The 19,234-nt window shown below is 37.1% G+C and overlaps 1 protein-coding gene across 7 annotated transcripts in view; it reads right to left on the reverse strand.

Moving 5' to 3' along the window:
- Positions 1–12,725, reverse strand: part of fbrsl1 (fibrosin-like 1) — a 310,834-nt gene extending 298,109 nt beyond the window's left edge. For all 7 annotated transcript variants that reach the window (XM_055161581.1, XM_055161579.1, XM_055161578.1 and 4 more), the window contains exon 1: positions 11,543–12,725. In XM_055161581.1, coding sequence (XP_055017556.1) covers positions 11,543–11,845 — 303 coding nt within the window. In that variant the 5' untranslated portion in view covers positions 11,846–12,725. The remainder of the gene's footprint in view (positions 1–11,542) is intronic.
- Between the last annotated feature and the right edge of the window lie 6,509 nt (positions 12,726–19,234).

A 19,234-nucleotide genomic window follows, 5' to 3' on the forward strand; every position in this document is an offset into this window, starting at 1 on the left:
TACTGAACAGAAGGTAAAAGGTAGCTGTTAACTTGAAAACTACCGTGTCACGATATCACAAGGTGGAATAGAAATTTTGCGCTTTTAGCTATAGACAAACTAATAATGCAAGATTACTCAAACATGTGTGAATGAAATAAAACACAACTCCAGGTATGATTTTGATGAGGCAACAATAGGGATGTAACAATATCCAAATCTCACAGTACGATATTATCACTATATGCATCTGCACGGTACTATAATTATTGCGATATTTTGGAACAGAATTGTGCATATGCTAATTTTCCCCTTTTAAATACCTTGACCAGTCTTCAGTGTGAATCATTCCTGTCATATTCCAAAGAAAAAAGATTTAAAAGTGGTTAACAACTGTTATTTTATTATGTAGTAAATGAAGTAAAGGATCATGACCTACGCAGTTCCCTCTTTTTTTAATACTCTTAAGTGAAAAACCTTGAAATTCAATATATTATGACAGTCCACGATATTATTGTGACTAAGCAACAACATTCTAACAGGAATTAAAGTTCAAAAGAGTCAATTTTGCCTTAAATACGACCTTTAAATCTAAACTGAACCAGTACTGGACCAGCACTAAACCAGGATTAGAAGAGAACCAAACCAGTTCTACAAAACCACAGATGCTAAACCAGGATTAAACCAAGAGTGTGAGCACAGCCTCTTTAAAAGCAGGAGATGTCTATTACTCTCAGATAGTTTAACCGCTGATGACACCGTATGTATAATCTAATGATAACTGCTTTATTTTTCAGATGTTATTGCTGATGTTATTTCATGTCTAACACTGTAACACTGTCTCCTACCATATCAGTCTCTACTATACATCGTCTACTTTGTTTTATCAGCTAGAATGGGAGAAATTTCACCCTGGCATTGATCTTGGAATGATTTTCTATTCTGGATTATAGCCCACTAGAATTCCATTTGAAGTAAAACTGTTAACTCAACTACACCCTTAAAATGAAACAAAAAGGCAGACTACTCCTGAGGCTTCGAAAGGCTGCTAATAAGAAAGAGCTAGATTACAGGGCATTATACAGCTCTTTCATGAACAGTAAGCATGAGTCAGGCAGCCACATCAAACTATCATCTTAAAAACACAAAATCACAGTTCAATTCAGGACCCACACACCAGCTGTGAAAATGTGAGCAGAGTCTGGCTAGAGCTCACAGCTTCTATAACAACTCCTATTGAGATCCCCTGAGGCAGAGCACTACAGCCCTACATATTACACATACAGTGATTAGTACAGTCATGTGAAATCAGGCACTGCACTAAAAGAGCAAGACTTAGGCTAAGGATTGGGGATGAATAATGTCACAACTGAATAGAAATCATGAGTTGAATTGCAACAGTTTTTAAATAGTAAATGATCCAGTTATGTAAATATTAGAATGCCCTCTGCAAACCATTAAATATCCTGTGTTTTTATCAGTGGGTTTCAAAGGTTCCCATAGAATATTATATCTTTTCAATGAAGAACCAAAATTTGGGGGGCACCAATACAAAACTGGTATCAGATATCAGGGCTGATATTGACAGTTTTGATAGATCAGTTATTGGTTCAGTCGATATCAGCTCAGAACATATCCCATTTTGGTCTATAAATTCATGTATTAAGATGATTGACTAGACATTGTTGGCTCAAAACACGTCATAATATTTTTCAAATCTGTTCTGTAGTTAACTTGATGATAAACAACAGTAGCAAAACTCATTTGGATAATTTTTTACTCTATGCTGTAAAGGAAATTAATGATATTTTCAGTCTCTGTCCTAGTATCGGTTGATATTGGGTACTGGCAGATACTTAAAATCAAAGTATCAACATCGGTATTGGAACAGGAAATGCTGGATCCCTACTCAAAACAGCACCTTATAACTGTCAAACCCAAAGTCTTGTAGTTTGAAATACATTGTATTTCTTTAGCAGTTCATATTTCAGCCTTCTATCAAATATTAACGTTTTTGCAATATTTTACAATGTGCACTCTGAACCAAATCCTACTTTTAAACACATATCTTAAAGCTAAAAAGAAAAAAAAGTGTAAATATATACATATATTTTTTTTTTCTCTCCAAAAACTCTACTACATACACCAGACACATCAAAAATCCCCAATATGACACATGCTTTATCTCAAGTGTGTCTCTCTGTGGCTTGCTGAATCAACTCCGAAATGCTTTCAATTTACAAAGTGCTGTAGCGGAACGAAAACCCCAAACAAATTCACACAAGCAGATGAACAGAAGGATTGGTGGATTAACGTAAAGGGGATTTGCCCGCCCCCGACGTCACTCACAGAGCAAATGGAGCAAATCAAACATCTTATTAATACTGTGACAGATGGATAATTGTGTCTTTTTATGATCCGATCTTGCTGAACACCTCCTGGGAGAGTTCAGCGGGGTTTAAGCCAGAGAATAATTGTTTTACTGTTGTGTCATCATGTCTACGCCTTCTATTTCCACCATGACAGAGAATTGTGTTTAATTTTGCAAGGTTACAGTGATACAAAGGTTTGGTACTGGTGTGAATTATATTTTAAAGTAAATGTGCAACAAAAATACCCAGACATATTGTAACACCCACGGGAAATAAGCAGCACAATTTAAACAAGAGCAAGTGTAATCTCAATAGGATATATATAATTTAAGTGGCAGATGGAAGAAATGCTAACAATATTTAATGTCACAGAATGTAACTTTTTAGCTAAAAATAAAAGTATGTTCAGCATGTTGGGTGTCTTATTGCACTTAGAAATATGGATGGTTTATTGGTGATCAGTGGATTTTCACAGATATTGGTATTAGTCTGATATTGAAAAATTCACCGATATTTGGCGTAGATATTTTTTGAGTTCATATCCCCTGTATTTGGGTACACAAACCTAAATTATTAGGTGGTCAAAATACAGATATATACATGGCTGAACTGAGTGGGCTAGAATGTAATTTTACTTGGCTCTAGTGCCAGTAGTGCATAATACTAATGATACACTAACACTTTGTAGGATTTTTTTAAGTAAAAGTACAGATACCAGAGCAAAGAAATACTCAGGTAAAAGTATCACAAGGAAAGATTTACTTAAGTACCCATTTAAAAATGTACTTAAACAGTAAAAAGTATAAGGCTTCAACTGTAGTGATTTTGGTACAGATTTCTGCTGAATTTTCTTTTTCAACAAAAACAGTTGAATCAATACTTTTTTTCTAGCCATTTTTATTTGTATATTTTGTTAGCCCAAATTACAAATGTGTTAAAAAATAAACCCTGAAGCTTTTGTACAGGTCTCACACAATAAAGATATATCTTTTAACAGGACTGAAAATAAAAACTTGTGAAGTAGAAAGTACAGACACTTGCTCTCAAATGTAGTGAAGTAAAAGTAATAAGTACCCACTTTAACATCTACTTAAAGGTGCACTGTGTAACTTTTCTGGTAGAAGGCCCGCCACTTAGGTGTCAGTGCTTTACCTACAGTGACCAGTGTCCCTTCAGTGTATGGCATTAAACCTATAATCGAATAAATGCATCTTAAGTTTAATTCTATATTGAGTAACATTGCAGGCAAAGCAATGGCATCTCCATGGTGGCAGACCCCCAACCTGGAAAATTATGCAGTGTACCTTTAAGTTAAGTACAGATACCTAAATCATTACTACTTTTACTTCATTATATTCATTACATACACCCCTTGTATGACCGAGATATGAATTGATTGTTTATTAGAGATCATTTCTTGTCATAGCATTAAATAGAAAGCCTTATTGAATCTTTTCTTACACAGATTACCTTTGCAGTACCGTTACATGACAAAGACAGTATGTTTGCACAGTCAATTTGCACAGGTAAGTAAAGCAGCTTTCTTATGAGAAACGAGGGGGTTCAGAGCAAATAAACACGCCATAATCAAATGCGGCCAGCTCTGCAAATTGCTTTCAGCGGTAATGAAACAGGTTATGAGAGAGGAGAGACCGTGGTACTGACTAAGCCTTCATCCAGGGAGCTCGATCCTATCAAAGCAGAATATCAACAACAACAAGGAGCTAGCCGTGTGTGTTTAGAGAAAGTGCACTGGGAGGAAGCCATAACCGCCAGCTCTTATGTGTAACAGCTGCACACAAGTTACCAGCACAAATGGGACAGTCTAATGATGATGGCCACAACCCAAAGGTGGCAGCGCTTTTATGAAAGTGTCTCAGGAGTTTAAAGAGGAAAAGAGGACACAGCAAAGTTCCTCAGGATGTGGTATGGGCCTGCTGTTGGTGACAGGACAATGTTATATGGGCCAGACTATGAGTTGTAGCGGAAGTTTGGTGTTGTGGGGGGAAAAAAAGTAGGTTTAAATTAAAAACATCTTCGTAAGTTTTATTTACTATTCTCATGATTAAAAAATTAAATGCATTGTATTCCAACCAATTATTTTCTTATGAAGGTGTACTCAACCATAACATTAAATGAAATTATTGACAAATGACAATATGTCATGCTTTGTTTTAGCATCGGGATATACTGAATTGTCACAGGCATATCATGATAAGCATGGTAAAGACAGATTTATGGCAATACATGCCCCTAATGGCTTAATGGCGCTGTACCTGATTTTTACAGTCTTAAAAATGTGAAAAACAGAACTAGTTCATTTTAAATGGTTTGCAGTGGTCCAAAATTAATCCTCACTTAAGACACTGCAATGAGTTTATAAGCACTTTTCACAACTTTCAGAGGCGAGAGAGGTGTTTTGCCATAACCGCAATGATAACAACCATGATAATCGTATACTTCCTGAATCTCTGACAATAAAATGCTGTATAACTAGATACAGACACTACATTGTGGATTTATTTTGACTACTTGTACCAAATGTTTTTGCACAAATACATGGGTAAAAATTGATGCAGGCTCTAATAAAGCAAGACTTAACCAGCTCTAAACACATTAAAAACAGATCCAAAACAAAACCAATAAAAGATATGGTGATTTAGACATGGTTTGCCTTTTGTTTTAGTTCTACAAGAAGAGGATTGCCTAGGTGAGTTAAAATGAAAAATTAAATCAAGAGTATTTTATTTTATTTGAACAGATTCAACTTGACAAGTAAAATTATCTACAAATGGAATATTTTCTTTATTCAAGCAACATTAGATTTTGTTTCTTATTTTAAGAGCAAAGAGTTGCTGTTTTTCTCATCTCAAGTGTAGCAAGATGTGTTTTCATATTTTGACTGGAAAAGCCATGTTCCATTGTTAAATCATTTTACTTGTCAAGTGAAATTTATTCAAATCATACAAAACTTTCTTAATTAAAGTAATCTTAACTTGGTTAGATTAGAGTTCTTGCAGTGTATGTTGGGTATGCAGGCTGCAGTACACTGCAGGGTAAGGATATCACTGTTAGCTGAATGCTAATGAGACAGTGGCCTGTAGACTGTATGGCTTGACAGAGACACCACCATGCTGGTCATTAGTCACTGCTCAGAGGTCAACAGGAGCACATAGTCGCTTCAGTGGGGTGAGAGTGAGCTTATCCGACCATGATGCAATAGGGCACGACTATTCCCCGGACAAATGCCGCTCTGTCCTCCTCATAATTGATGAGCAATTAGCACAAGCTGCATAGGTCATGGGTTCCACTCAAGCATACAGTAAGTAGGTGAAGGGAAGAGGAGGTGAATTACTGCCCTTAAGCTTCAGTGACATTAACAGCTGTTTAAAATGAGATTGCTATGAGATTACACTTGTCATTAAAAGGAGTTCGTACATCAGTGAATATGAAACTGTACACATCAAGTACTGCTCTATAAATGTTTTGAGGAAGTTAATCAGGTCTAACTTTGGACTCATTTCAATGTAAACAGAGTAACAAAAATTGAGTTAAGGTAAAAAATTAAACAGCTTTTGACATTGTTTACAGTTTAGAACCACTGTTTGCAGTAGTGTTGTCACAATACTATAATCTCAAACTCAATTTTGATACTAAGGAATTTTTGACAACAGTGTCTTATTTTTTCAACACAAAATAATGAATTCATGCATGTTTCATTGACGTTACCATGTGGTCTAAGGATCAAAACAATACTTCAGTATTAATACTTGTTCAAACTGGTATCTAGTTTTGATACTAGTTTAAAAGGGCCCATTTCGCACTATTTTCTGATCGATGTTACAATGCTGTTTCCTCTTCACAAACATGTGTGGAGTTGTGCACTCTGTTCCAACTTGTGATGTCATGTGGTAATACAAGAAATGCTCCACCCTGTTTTTAAATTTCATACACCTTCACTAGAATTATTTGGATAATTTCAGTCCTGGAATTTCCAGTCTCTACTGAACAAAAGCTAAAAAGGAGTTTTTAACTTGAAAACTACAGCTTCATGACATCACAAAGTGGAACAGAGTATTTTGAGTTTTGGAGATGTAGAGAGACTAATGATAAAGGGTTGCGCAAACATGTGTGAATGAAAACAAAACACAACTCCAGGTACATTTTTGATGAGGTAACTACATGGCTTAAAGCTCACAAGAGTCAATTTTGCATAATTTAACAACTTTAAGTATGTCAATTAGTATCTATTTTTCAATACTTTCACAACTACAACGGTACTACTGCATTGGGGCACAAACCCTTGTACATGAGCTTGTCCTTAGTTTGCATATGGGAAAGAAGCAGATTGGAATGATCAAAAGACAGCAGTTTAAATCTAGTGTACACAACTCACAGAACACTTGAATCACTTAGCACAAGCAGAGATATTAAGTAAGTAAAAGCATAAAAAGTAACAGATCCACCAACATGATTTAATAAGCACAGTCCATTTACATGCAAATCAGACCAATTACCTACAAACAGCATCCGCGTGAGTATCATCGCACACAGGGAAGTATCATGGCTGATTTACTAAATGTTGAAATATAAGCCTGTGTGTGGAGTGCACTGTTTACTCTGGGCTCATTCAGCATGGATTTAGCACTTGAGCTGGGAAATTATTACAGTGTGAGGTATCCAACAAAAAACGCCGTAATTACTTAAGCTCATTTCCATTTAAAACACTAAAAGGCTGCCGTTTTATTATGATAAAGGAGCCAAAGTGCAAATGTTCTCAAGCTGTGAGCTCAAATCATTAACTACTCAGGAAAAAAACAAGTTTGAGGGAATAAATGGGCCATATATAACAAAAACTGAGGCGCTGGTTTTACTTGAAGTCTACACAGCATAAACAAGTGGCTGTAACTTCAGATCTCTACTAATAATGTAATAATAATACACTACTTAAGCATTACATTATGACAGCTCTCAGCTCTATTATGATTTATAATCAATTTGTTATACTGTTGACATTGATTTAACTGTTTAATTGTTCAGCCATTACTAGGCCTATCATGATAATTACTATATTCACTTGTAGTTCAATATGATTCCTGGAACAATATATTTTCAGTATTTATTATGTGTACAATTTCTTTGCAGTAATGGAGATATTTTATGTAATAGCATAAGATTTGAGCTGTAGTGGGTAGTATAAGTAACTTCTCTGGTTAATTATTGGTTAATTTTGCTATGTATTTGTTGCAGCTCAGGGCTTTTAATGATACTGTCTATTAAAAAAAAAAGTTTAGGACTATAATCCCGCTTTAAAGTTTTTGTAACAATGGCATAAATTAGTTTCAGTATTATCGTTGTCATCTATACTTTCTATATAGTGCTTCAAAATGTGTTTTCATGACAGGCCTTGCCATCATAATCTGATCATTTTTGAAAGAAAAAACTCCATCGGCAGTGTAAATAATACGTCTGATTGATGGCATGGAAATTCCCTATAGGACTTTAACAGAATTATTTACCATAGTAAAATTGAGCAAGTTTGAAAAGATTTGAATACACACAAAATATTCTGGCTTTTTCTTACCCCAATGGGCTCCAAGAACTCTTAAGTTATTGAATGTCTGTGTGTAAATTAATGCCTGCAGGAAATGATTGCACTGGTTTCATAAACAATGGATAGATAAACAGATAGAGACTTTATTGATCCCGAAGCAAAGTCAAAGTTTGGTAGCTGCTACATAGAAACAAACATAGCAATGCAGAAAAGAAATTTAGCTAGTGAAAGTTAATAATGGTGAATGATGCAAAAGAGTTGATCAAAAATAAAAATGCAAAAGGTTTATGTTGTAATCTTTCAAAAATGGGTATAGAGTGACATTTTGGCAGTTTTGTGGATGATTTTACAATCCTTTCACATGTGTCTGATAATGTATTTTCATTTTTGCCAATATTGCCCACCTCTAATATCTCCTTATAGTGTATTTGCTAACAGCGAATCTAATGTAACAGGTGTGTTGTTAGTGGCACCTTTATATTAGGCTAAAAAACAAGTGACAGGCTGTTCACCACACACAGCTCTCACACAGCTGCAATGTGAAGCATATGAGTGAAATGGGCTGTTTCTTAGATAACTGTGACAGTCCATATGACAGCAATGATGTCTTTTAAATGTCATGTGAGGAAGCAGCTACACAACACTGGAAAGTAACACTGAGAGATGAAACAATCAGATGTCACACATTCCAAATGCATTAAAAGTCATTGTTGACAAGTGACACTTTTATTTGATGTTTACCTTAAAGCTGCACTATGTAACTTTTCTAATGGAGGGTCTGTCGAAAGCTTTTCTTCATGGAACTGTTATTGCCATGTCTGACGTGTTGGTATTATGTATTATTATTAATACAGTATGGTATTCAATATTTCTATTTTCATGGAGACCAAACTAGACCCAGTTACAGGTCAGATCTGTGGAGAGGCAACCCCACAGACAGAATTCCTGTTTTTCTAGGTATTTTTGAGTATAAAACCACCTGTAATTTAATCAATGTAAAGCAGAGCTATTTATTGTCATACTGTGGAACATTCCAGGCAGAGCAATGACATATCCACAGAAACAAGCCATTGATGCATTCTGAACCGAAAAGTTACACAGCGCACCTTTAAAGATGCACTATTTAACACTTTTTAAAAACTTTTTTACAAGACTGGATTTGGCTGATATTTAATGTTTGTGTATCTAGTGGTTTTTGTGTAGTTTAGTGTCTACATTGGGTGTAGAGACAGAGTGGGGTGTGGGAGGGTTTTTGTTTTGTTTTTGGTCTATTTTTTATTTTTGTTTGTGTCATATCAAAATTGAAAAAAATTAAATAAAAATTATATAACATATTCAAGCTTCTTTTCTCCTTTTGTTGGGTCACAAACCATAGGCCACATCCAAATATGTGTTTGTCTGATTTAAAGCCAGATCTGCACTCTGTATTTATCTAAGCTTGGGAGTGGAACTAGTATAAAAATACATCAGCTCATAAATAATCTGTTGGCTGGAATTAGAAAATGTCAAACTCTAACAAACCTGCATGATTAAATAGCTACTTCAATAAGAAAGCTGACAGCTACGTGACAAAATAATGACCATGCAGGGAGGGTGATGTTTCCATGCAGTATATATTGTACACTTTATGTATGCCAAGTGCAAATGCATAGTTAAAAAACAGATCATGTTCACTATATTCCTGACGAGTGCACATCTCAGAAAATGCTGGTAAAAGAACAGTTTGCAGTTTTGACACCATCAAAGGCTCCCCCAGTCAGCAGCTGTCAACAGTGGCAGCCAAACGCCACAAAGGGCCCATAACATTACTGCACACATGCAATCATGCAAATCTACGCAAATACAAAGAGGCACAAACACACACATCAGATCGGACACAACATTATGACCACCTGCCTATCATATGTGGTTACGCACTGCAAAAGAAACAAAGTTTCATCATGATGAGTAAATATCACTTGACAGGTAAAATTATTTATTGATTTTAAGTTATTTAAATGGCCCATATTGCCTTTTTTCCTGTTCTATTTTATAATTTTGTATGCTCATCAAAAATATACCTGGAGTTGTGTTTTGTTCCATTCATGCATGTTTAACACACAAACCCTGCATATTTAGGCAATTCTTCTCTCAGACAGAAAACACTCCAACATTCCAACTTGTGATGTCTTGTGGTAATACAGGAAGTGCTCCACTGTGTTTTTAAACTAAACCTTTACAATAATCATTTTGGTCATTTCAGCCCTGGAATTGCCAATCTCTACTGAACTAAAAGTAAAAGCAGCTGTTAACTGTAAACTACCACTTCATGACATCACAAGCTTCTTCCTCTTGTAGTCATAATCTTATGGCCAATCCCTTAAAAAACCTAACAGTTGAGTTTATTGTGATGGTTTTCATTTTAAAAACATTCACCACTTCTCCCGTCCACATTACAAGAGCTGTCCAGGCCAAATTGAATAGCTCTGTAATTAGCAGTGACCAGAACAGGTTGAACTTGTTAACAGATGAGGTGTGGCGAATTAATGATCATTTCAAACTGATGACTCCTCCATTGAGCCGTCCGTTGGGGATGTCACGCTGTTATTTTTTCTGCAGATCTGCATTGTACCATGATATTACACTGACTAAGCACACACGTAGGAGGCAGTAGTCAATCACGTCTGATTAATGCCACCGCTAAGCCTTACATGGAGGTTGTAGTGAGGGTGGCTTCTGCTGTGATCCATGGGCTTTTAAATTAGGTCATCATGGTAAAATATAGTTCTATGTGCATGTGTAATATGGTGGCACTGTTTATTAATACCGCTATAATTCAACTAGCCTGTATTCCCATAATGATTTGTGGAATAATATCAGCCGGAAAATCCCACTGGGAGATGTGTTTTATTTGTCATTTGGGACGTAATGAGATAAAGAGATTAGAGGATGTCACAACAGAGAGCCCCCTTCCCCATGATTCACTTGGTATTAGGCTTCAAATATGTGGCAATACATGAATATATTTGCATATGAGTATCAACTGTGACAGATCAGTGAGATGTCCAGCATTCCAAGATAAAACCACTGTAAAATGTGAAGCAGAGAAAGTTGAACACTAAGACACCTGCAACTATCAGCTCCATTTGATTACAACTATAACCACAAAATATGAGCTAACAGCACCAATAGTCACACAGCACAGATTGTATCCACAAATTTGGCACACACATAAAGGACAGCACTGATCAATAACTGTTGCTGACTCAGTTACTAAAGCTTTTCCAGCTTTTAAGTCAAAAATAACAATTAGCAAAACACAGTAAATGTCAGTAGAATAGTTGGCTATAATGTTTGCCCATAGTTTTATTAGACTATCTCTGTACAGCTCGTCATAAGCACAACATCAGCCTAATTGGGGACTGTCAATGCCAACTTCACATGCATTATCCAATCTATAAAGCAGCATTAAAAAATCAGCTCCCTTGTCCAGGGTCTACCTGACCTTCAATCAGCAGTTAATGACAGACAATCACCAGTCCTCTCCATACAGAGTATGAGTGGGGCCCGGAGCACGCACACTTTAGGAGCCACTCCACAGATGAACAACCACAGCACAGCATAAGGTAATCACAATGCTGATCCAGCGCGTGCTTACCTCCAGACGCTCCAGGCTGATGAAGCTGGCAATAGCAAATCCATCAATGATATCCTCCTCCTGTGAGCTGGACTCCCTCCTCTTCCTCCTGGGGGTCCGCGGCTGAGCTCTGGTGGAGGCTGCGGGGCGCGGTGCCTTTTTAGCGGTGTCCCTCCCTGGACTGTGTCCCTCCCTGTCGGAGCAGGAGGAGTTGGGCTCTGGGCTGCAGCGGGCTTCTCTGCTCCCTGCCTCCCTCAACCTGCGCACCCTTTCCCGCTTGGTCCGGCATCTGCGACCCGTTCCCTGCTTCAATTTCCCATCCATGTTGTTAGAGAGCTGAAAAACTGGGCAATTACAACTCTACTGTGTGAATCAAAGCGCACGCAGATTACACACACAAAAACGAGGAATTTTACGGTGCACTATACCGTGAAGATGTATGTGTGCCTAAACAGCAAATATCGCCTTCTAGCACTCAGTGACCTTGAGTATAAAGCTCCCCAATCTCCATTACGATAAGCAAATGTTCAAGTATCCCACACGCGCGATAGCAACGCTGATCCACGCGTTCAATTTGTCACGAATCTGCACGGTGTCGACGTCCAAGCAGGTGCAAAACAGTTCAAAATCCACGCATTACACTCGCTTCGCAACTTTTGTTGCATCGGAATAACAACAAGCGATGAGGCAGCCTTGTGTGCTCGCTGCAAAGCGCAGACAGCGCAAAGAAATCATGTCGCTGCCGCTGCTGCCCGTTGTTGTTTTTCCACCAGCTCGATCCATGATCCAATGCTGTCAAATGAAAAGATCCTATCCGTCCGAAACCAAGCAATCGTATCTTCTGTAGTCGTGAATACTCCCGTTGACTTAAGTCATATTCCTCTCCACGCGCTCCGTCAGTGGAAACGGATCCAAAGTGAGACAACGCGCTGTATTCCCTGAACGATCCGAACCGTCCGAATAAAGACAGGCATCCAGTGAGTAATCAAACTCCATGAGGCGACGAAGCGGTCTATTCCAGTTCAGATCGCGCTGACTTCCCCATAATCCTGCTCCAGTCCTGCTCCCGGTTGCTCAGTTGCTCAGCGGCTCTTGGTATTTCTATTGCACATAATAAGGCTTTGATAAGTGTCCTTAAAGCGACAGGAGTGATTAAAAGCCCCTCCTCCCCCCACCTCATTCCCTTCATCCGAAATTAAGAGACACACAGTCAAGCTTCAGAGAACCCAAGAACTGACGTATTTCCGCCACTTCTGGTCTACAATTTACCCTCGGAAGGAAGCTGGTGTGAGAAAAGAGAAAGAGAGCAGGAGGGATCACGCTCTGTGGTGTTAGGCTCTGTCTGTCACACATGCTGCATGCCTGTGTCATGCTCCATCAGGACTTAAGCGCTGCTCAGCTCACACTGTTAAAACAAATGTCTATCACACGTTGACAAGTTTCCTCTCTGTTCAGAAAAGTGACATTTGGACTCCCCATCAACAGCCTGCCTGGTGTAATTGTGGAGAATATTGGTCACAGTACTTGACCCTGACCGGAGAGCCATGTCGTCCGGGCTGCAGAAAGGGGAGGGGGGTAGGGGGCTTCCACAGGTTCCCATGGGAAATCCAGGCAATTGTCTGAAGAGGAAAAGTAAAACAGAACTGTATTTCAATCAGTAGAAATGAGGACAAGGCTAATTATATAATGACTCCAGTTATTTCCATGAGCTGGCCACTGCTGCCACTTCAACTCCAAAGTGCACTACCCACACTTTTAAATGGTGTTAATTCATGCATGTTTAAGTGGGCTTGTGTAGAGTTTATAGTGAAGGTTATAATTAATGACCTGTGAATATACATTTAGTCCACCTTATGTCAGATAGAGTCTGATCCATCCTTTTCTATTTGCTCTTTGAAACGTGACTTTAATGTCTTAGTTATAACACATTTCAATAGTTTTTCGTTTTTCTGAAGCGTGTATTTAACACAGTTGTAGAGTCTTCATACAGATGTTCTTTAGGATAACTTAACTGCAACGTCAATGTGTAGAACTCATTATGCAGATCATATTTGAGCTTAGTATTACGGAAATAGTATTAATGGTATTAGTATTACAGAAATATGTAATATCCTAAAAAGCAAAAGTACAGTTGAACTTGCTTTAAACGGGGAGTCAGCAGTTGACTCTCCTGATCTTCTCTGTTGACAAAGCCACCTATGCTTTGTACTTCTTAATATGAAGTCAGACACTAAGAGTGTGAAATGATATAGTGTTACTGTAATACCAGCATCTTAATATGGTGAGGAGCTCATAAAGGGAGGTGTGAGCAGAATACATTAGAGGTGTGGGGATATTGCTCTGAATCCTCCCTGTTGTGATTTCATTTTCACAGTACAGAAAGCAACCACAGCCACATCCAAATATTCACTGCAGTACAAGTTTTGTTTTACAGTTAAATTCGCTTCATTTTGGCTGAAAAGTACACATAAAAATGAAACTGTTATGCAAATTTAGAACAGATTAGCATAACTAAAGTTGAAACAATGACATCTTGTTTGATTTGATGAAAACAATGAAGCTACAAAAAATATAGGAGTGATTTACTTTATTCATAATGCTCAAAGTTGCTTTACAATTTTGTGCATAATTAATTTATTCCATACTCAGTTACAATGTTGCCACAGCTGCCCCAGGGCAGGCTGCCAAATTGGCCCCTTCGACCACCGCCAGTCACTTTTATATCTTTTTCATCCATCACACTCTTAATTAAATGTAGATTATTTTTGTTAAAGTGTTAAAGTAAGTAATAAAGTAAGTAATAAAGTTGAATGTAACATCAATAATTCTGCAATGAACTGCACTAAATATTGCAAGACATTTTACTTTATGTTTTTTATAGCATAGTATTTTAAACAATTTTGTACTTTAAAGGTGCAACATGTAACTTTTTGGTAGGGAGTCTGCCACTTGCTTGCTTCCATGGAGATGCCATTGCTCTGCCTGGAATATCCCACATTATGATATTACACAGCTCTACCTTACATTTATTCAGTTACAGGTTGTTTTACTGCTCAAAAATACCTACTAAAACAGCCATTTTGACTGTGAGCAGGATTGCCTCTCCACAGATCTAACCTGTAAGTTGGTCTGAACTGGGCTCCATGATGATAGAAAGGTTTAATATCATATCATGAAACATTCCAGGGAAAAAAAAAAAAAAAAAAGACAGACCCTCCCACAGAAAAGTTACACAATGCACTTTTAAAATAAGTCTATATAAATTTTGTACAAAAATGGGAACCTGAGCTGGTGTCACTTCCATGTTTCTCTAACCTTTGACCACTGTGAATACACTTCTTTGTTTGAACAGATTAAAAAACTCATTCAGTAAGCAGATTAAATAGAGTAGTAGTATGCGTGAGCACCAGTGTTACAGAGGGGGCAGGTATGGGGAGAGTGAAGGGGGGAGATTAGCCGTTTCTCCCATGCTACAATTTGCTGTGGGCTTAATCCGCAGTCTCTAGCTCCTATACCTTCCAGCCAAACACTATGAAATACTTAACCCTATCTGTGTACCAACTTAACCAAAGCCATGTTTTATGATCTTAACACTGTTTTTTATTCTTTTCAAGATAACCCTTCATTTGACGTCTGTGCGGTCAAGGCTGCTTTGAGGGTCATATTTCATTGAGATAGCAGAACCACAAACGCAGGAATGTGAAATAAAGAAAAGTCTTCTCTCAAGCGAGCCGAGGTACCTTTTGTAAAGAATATAGCAGCGCACAGATCAATAGAGTGGGTTTCGCACTAGCACAGTAGACAGCTGTACAGACACACGAATCCTCCAATGGCACAGGAGAAAATGCATTGGTTTGAATGTAATAATGTTTTGTATGAGTGGAGATGCAGCAGGTAAGACAAAATTGTAAGAAATAAGAGCACTATGGATATCTCTCTGAAGCTATTTTGAGAAGGATAACAGAAATGGTGATGTTGCAAAGAAGTTTGAACAAGTTGAGTCGAGTTGAAATTCAGTTTACAGATTTTGACAGACTAGTCAATAGAGCTGCATATTTTGAGGAAAAAGTCTAATCACATTTTTTTCTGACAAATACTTTGACACTTTTGTACATTGTAAACTGTAGCATTCACATTTTAGAACATATTATAAAAAAGAATTCCATATATTTGTAATAATGATGCTTTTGTGTATTATTAGATGTTGCTTAAAGGTGCACTGCGTAACTTTTCTGGTGGAGGGTCTGACACCTTCTTGTCTCCATGGAGATATGGAGACAGGTTAATGTTCAGATCTATGGAGAGGCAAACCTGCATATTAAGAATTCATGTTTTCTATGGTATTTTGAGCTTGAAACATATGTAATTTTAATAAATCTAAGAGAGTTATGTTTAATTAGCCTGATTCATCAGCCGGTTTCACTTCGTGGAAACCATCTGGTAAAGAAATAACATCTCCATGGAGACACACAGTGCACCACACAGTGCACCTACAAAGACACGCTTTTCCCATGGAAGGTCTGCTTGTCTCCAAGGAGCTATTATTGCTTTGCCTATATGTTCCACTCTATGGGATTAAACGTATCTCTCCATGGAAACAAGTAGGGCAGATTTGTGAAGAGGTGCCCCCACTCACAAAAATAAATAGTTTTTTTTACAACCATTTTATGCAAATCTGACTTTGGAAACTTTTAACCATGACGTCAAAATATTGTCCCCTCAAACCTGGAGTTGTGTTTTGTTTAATTTGGACATGTCCTTTTGAGCTGATACACGCTCTTTACTACATCATCTTATTCCAATATATTTATCCAACCTTTGCGAACAGATTTCTTCCTAAGCCTTAGTACTTTCCCAACACTGCTTAAAATTCAGTGTAGCGAGTTAGTGTTATTTATGAGAAAATATGCATGTTATATCAGCTTGTGTTTTGACAGCAGCACAACTGCAGTCTGTAAAATTGTCCTTCTGACAGATAAATTGATGCTATTTGCTAACAGTTATTAAATAAGATGCAACACTTTTGTACATAGAAACCATCAATGTCCCTATTTAGTCCCAGCAGAGTACAGTGGAGCAGAATACTGACTGAGACATCATCATTTGCTGATCTTTCTGTCACCGAGGAAAAGCAGAAGTGCATGGCTGTAGCCTATAGGGTTTTGGACTGCCTCACCATGGACTAATTCAGTAGTTTGGTGCCAATTTGTGATACACACTCTGGGGCCTCAAGCTACAAACTCTCTCTCGGGAAAACCATGGGCTGCTACATGAATGTAAGCATCATTTCACATCTCTTGGCACACTAAATGGAAGATATCTTTTGACATGGTGTTAAAGTGGAGCAAATAGGTTGTGACTGTGTATACTTAACAGATGCATTCATCTTCACTCTTCATACAACTAAAACTAAAACTGAAAAAAGTAAAATAAATGTTTTAAAGGTCCTGTATTACACAAAATGGATTCTTGTGCGCTTTAAGCCATGTTAGAATGTTGTTATCTCATCAAAAACATGCCAATTGTGTTTTGTTTCATTTGAGTAATCTTTTATTATTAGTCTGTCTTCATCTCCAAAGCTCAAAATGCTCTGTTCTACCTTGTGATATCATGTAGTTGTAGTTTTACCTTTTAGCTTTTGTTCTGTAGAGATCGACAATTTCAGGGCTGATATGATCAAAATTATTCTAGTGAAGGTACATGGAGTTTAAAAACACAGTGGCGCACTCCCATTTGATAGAAGAACTCATGTGAATGAAACAAAACAAAACTCTATGTATGTTTTTAATGATGAAACAGCATTATAATACAGTAAGGGTGTAAAGATATCCAAGTCTCACGATACGATATCGTCACGGTATGAACCTCATGTTACGATATTTATTGTGATATCATGGGAAAGCTCACGATATGGCGGGGAGGCTCATGATTAGGGATGTAACAATATCCAAATCTCTCTGTAAGATATTTTCATGATATACATCTCACAGTACAATTATTGTGATATTTTGTAGAGGCTAACAAAACTATTAATATTATACTTTTTCTTCTTAAAATGCCTTGACAAAATTTAATCCAAAAAACTAAGACTTAAAAGTGCTTAGAACTGTTACTTCTTCATGTAGTCTACATTGAAATGGAGCAAAGGATTATGGTCTATGTAGTTCCCAGTCTTTTTTTTTTTTTTTTTAGCTATTGCTGCACCATAACTCTTAATTTAAGCAAAGAGACTTGTAATTTGATATATTGTGATGGTCCACGATATTATTGTGAGAACTTTGACGATACAGTATCACGATATTTCAGTTATTGTTACATCCTTATAATATAGAAAAGAAAAAAAAAAAAAGTAATAATAAAAACTACACTACATGATATAACAAAGCATATACTATTGCAATTACTTAAAGGTACACAATGTAGCTTTTTGGTGATGGTGGGTCATTGTGTTTGATATCCACTTGTGTCCATGGAGCTATTATTGCTTTGACTGGAATATTCCACAGTATGGCATTAACTTATTTATCATTTACGAGTGTTTTTAACACTCAAAACTACCTCAAAAAGCAATCAAGGTTCCTCTCCATAGATCTGACCTAAAGCTTGGTCTACTTGTCTCTATGGCAATATGCAGATACATTTAATGTCACATAACTGGACATTGCAGTCAAAGCATCCCCATGGAGACAAGTAATAAAATTAACCAATCAAGTTGTAACATGTAGTAAAATTGAGCAATGTAGCTTTACCAGGTCTTACTTCCTCTTGTGGTCTCTGAAAGCCATTTAGCTGTATTGCAGAGGCAGCACTTCAAACAACAGCTGCTTGTTTCATGTTGAGACTGCAGACAATTATTTATAGGCTGGAAGACTTAGAATGAGCTCAGCCTTATGCGTCGCCATCGTCATTTGTAAACATGTCCGAAACCACCTTCAGTTCAATTTATCTCCAAGGAGTTTATCTCTCAAAGTCAAATCAAAGTCCAAAAACAGTGAAAAAGTTTAAGCATTTTGTTGGTTTAAAATTAAACTTCTTGGTTGGAAATCATGACATCACACTTGGGTATTCATAGCTATTACCTAGAAAAACTCCTCTAATGTACAGAGAAATTATGAGCTGACAAATACAAATATAAGAAAAGACTTTATTTTGTTGAATTAATGTTTAAAGATATGATATATAACTTTTTGGTTGGGGGTCCATCACCTGCTTGTTTTCTATGGATATGTCATTGCTCTGCCTGCAGTGTTGGGAAGGTGACTTTTAAAATGTATTCCGCTACAAATTACAGATTACATACCCCAAAATGTAGTTGGTAACGGAATCCATTAAATTACTTAAAGTGAGTAACGTAATCTGAATACTTTGGATTACTTGATTTGCTGTAGAGAAGCAAAGACGAGGAAATCTTCACATAAGAAGTTTTGTCTGATAAAAGAAAATAAAAATCCCAGTCTTTACTTAACTGTATTAAAAATATTATTGATAGAAGAGGAGGAGACACACAGCATGGTTTGGTCCTGTTAAATCGTGTTTTAATTGTGTTTTAGTCCTGGTTTAGACCTGGTTTAGTTCTGGTTTAGTCCTGGTTTTAGTCCTGGTTTAGCCCTGGTTTAGACCTGGTTTAGACCTGTTCAGACCTGTTTAGACCTGGTTTAGATCTAGTTTAGACCTGATTTTAATCCTGATTTAGTCCTGGTTTAGTCCTGATTT

This window comes from Boleophthalmus pectinirostris, unplaced genomic scaffold (assembly GCF_026225935.1).
Source record: "Boleophthalmus pectinirostris isolate CB_2022bp ecotype Guang Dong unplaced genomic scaffold, ASM2622593v1 HiC_scaffold_4, whole genome shotgun sequence".
NCBI classification, from domain to species: Eukaryota; Metazoa; Chordata; class Actinopteri; order Gobiiformes; family Gobiidae; genus Boleophthalmus; species Boleophthalmus pectinirostris.